At 33.5% G+C, this 1550-nt stretch overlaps 1 protein-coding gene across 1 annotated transcript in view; it reads left to right on the forward strand.

Moving 5' to 3' along the window:
* Positions 1-1550, forward strand: part of LOC102207465 (transient receptor potential cation channel subfamily M member 4-like) — a 16694-nt gene that overhangs the window by 9081 nt on the left and 6063 nt on the right. Inside the window, exon 15 of the mRNA XM_005748524.1 lies at positions 867-979. Coding sequence (XP_005748581.1) covers positions 867-979 — 113 coding nt within the window. The remainder of the gene's footprint in view (positions 1-866; positions 980-1550) is intronic.

The raw sequence follows: 1550 nt of genomic DNA on the forward strand, positions 1-1550 counted from the left end.
AAAAAAAACCCCAAAAACATACGCATATTTAACAAAATTATTTTCTGAATTGGAGTAGCATCTGTATTCTGTTTGGACAGATATTTTTGGTTTTGTTGTACGTCATATTATCCCCCGTAGAATGAAATTCTTCCTGTTTTGTAAGTGTGAATTATTTCATGGTAAAAAGGTTTTCTACAGATTTATTTTACAACATTGTGTTATTCAACTATAAACTACAAAAATATCAGTAGTTCTCTTGCAATTTGAAGTTTTTATTTAACATGTGCTCAAATATGGGATTTTGCAGGAATGCTGGACTTTCTTTTTCTTTATATTCTAACTAACCAATACTTACAACATTTTTGGTGCATCTGTCCCAAGTTACAGATCAATTTTGATGGTAAGAAAGGACAGTGAAAATTCAGTCTTTTATCTTTAATAGAGATATTCGTGTTCAAACGTTGCCTCAGATTTAGATGTGGAGAAAAAGACCTTAAAGTGGGTACATGGACAAATTTTCAAAAAACACATCTTAAAAAGCACTTGATATATTAAGCTGAAACTGAAATGGTCTGATGAAGCATAAGGCTGTTTTCATTATACAAACTAATGTATACATATACAGTCTCTATAAATAAATATGCTAATACACAATGCCTTGTTATACATCTTTATACACTGATCTGTAATTATTTAGCTACTCCTATCTAAAAGTATTGCTTTTTATGAAGAACTTGTATACACGATCATCCAGATTTGTACAGTACAACAGTATAAATTACTTACAAATGAAAAATGGCATAATGCTTCCAAAATAACATATCCCCATGTTGAGCCAGTACTGCTGATGGATAAGTCCTTGTTTTTTTTCTCTCCTCTTCCAGTCTCTGCTGTCCCAGATCTGGTGGGGTGATATGAAGAGGAACACAGAGGTCTGGAAGCTCCTGCTCGCTTTCTTCTGCCCCATCCTCTGCTACACCAACCTCATTTCCTTCAGGTAAAGCAGTTCTACCACAGAGGTCATGTTTTTGGTTGTGTTTGCATGCATATCTTTCTGTCTGTAATCATGATAGCGGAAATGTTTCGAATCAATTCTGATAAAACTTTGTGGGAGTGTAGAGTGGGATCATGATGACCAGTAATATTTGGCTTACTTTCACCAAAGTCTTTAAGGTCAACTTATTGATTTATGTCTTTTATCTTTAAAACTACACTTAAAATTCAGCGTCCTTTGTTTGTATTGGCGACATTTAGGAAATTATACTGGTATATGGGTAATCTAAATATCACATTATAGTTTGTCTCAAAAAGTATTGTGCCACATTTGACCTCTGACCTCAGTTTTACATTTCACACCTGAAGAAAGAAAATGAGCTACAAATATACTAAATCTATATTATATAAGAAGCTCAAGTTATTCGTGTCCAGTTATTTACAAATGTATTACCCATGATTTTTGTGTAATCTAATCTGTCACTCATATTTGGTTTTCACTACACTACAGACTATTTAAAGTGTGTGTGTGTGTGTGTGTGTGTGTGTGTGTGTGTGTGTGTGTGTGTGTGTGT

This window comes from Pundamilia nyererei, unplaced genomic scaffold (genome assembly GCF_000239375.1).
Source record: "Pundamilia nyererei isolate P.nyererei 1_Seehausen unplaced genomic scaffold, PunNye1.0 scaffold00223, whole genome shotgun sequence".
Lineage (NCBI taxonomy): Eukaryota > Metazoa > Chordata > Actinopteri > Cichliformes > Cichlidae > Pundamilia > Pundamilia nyererei.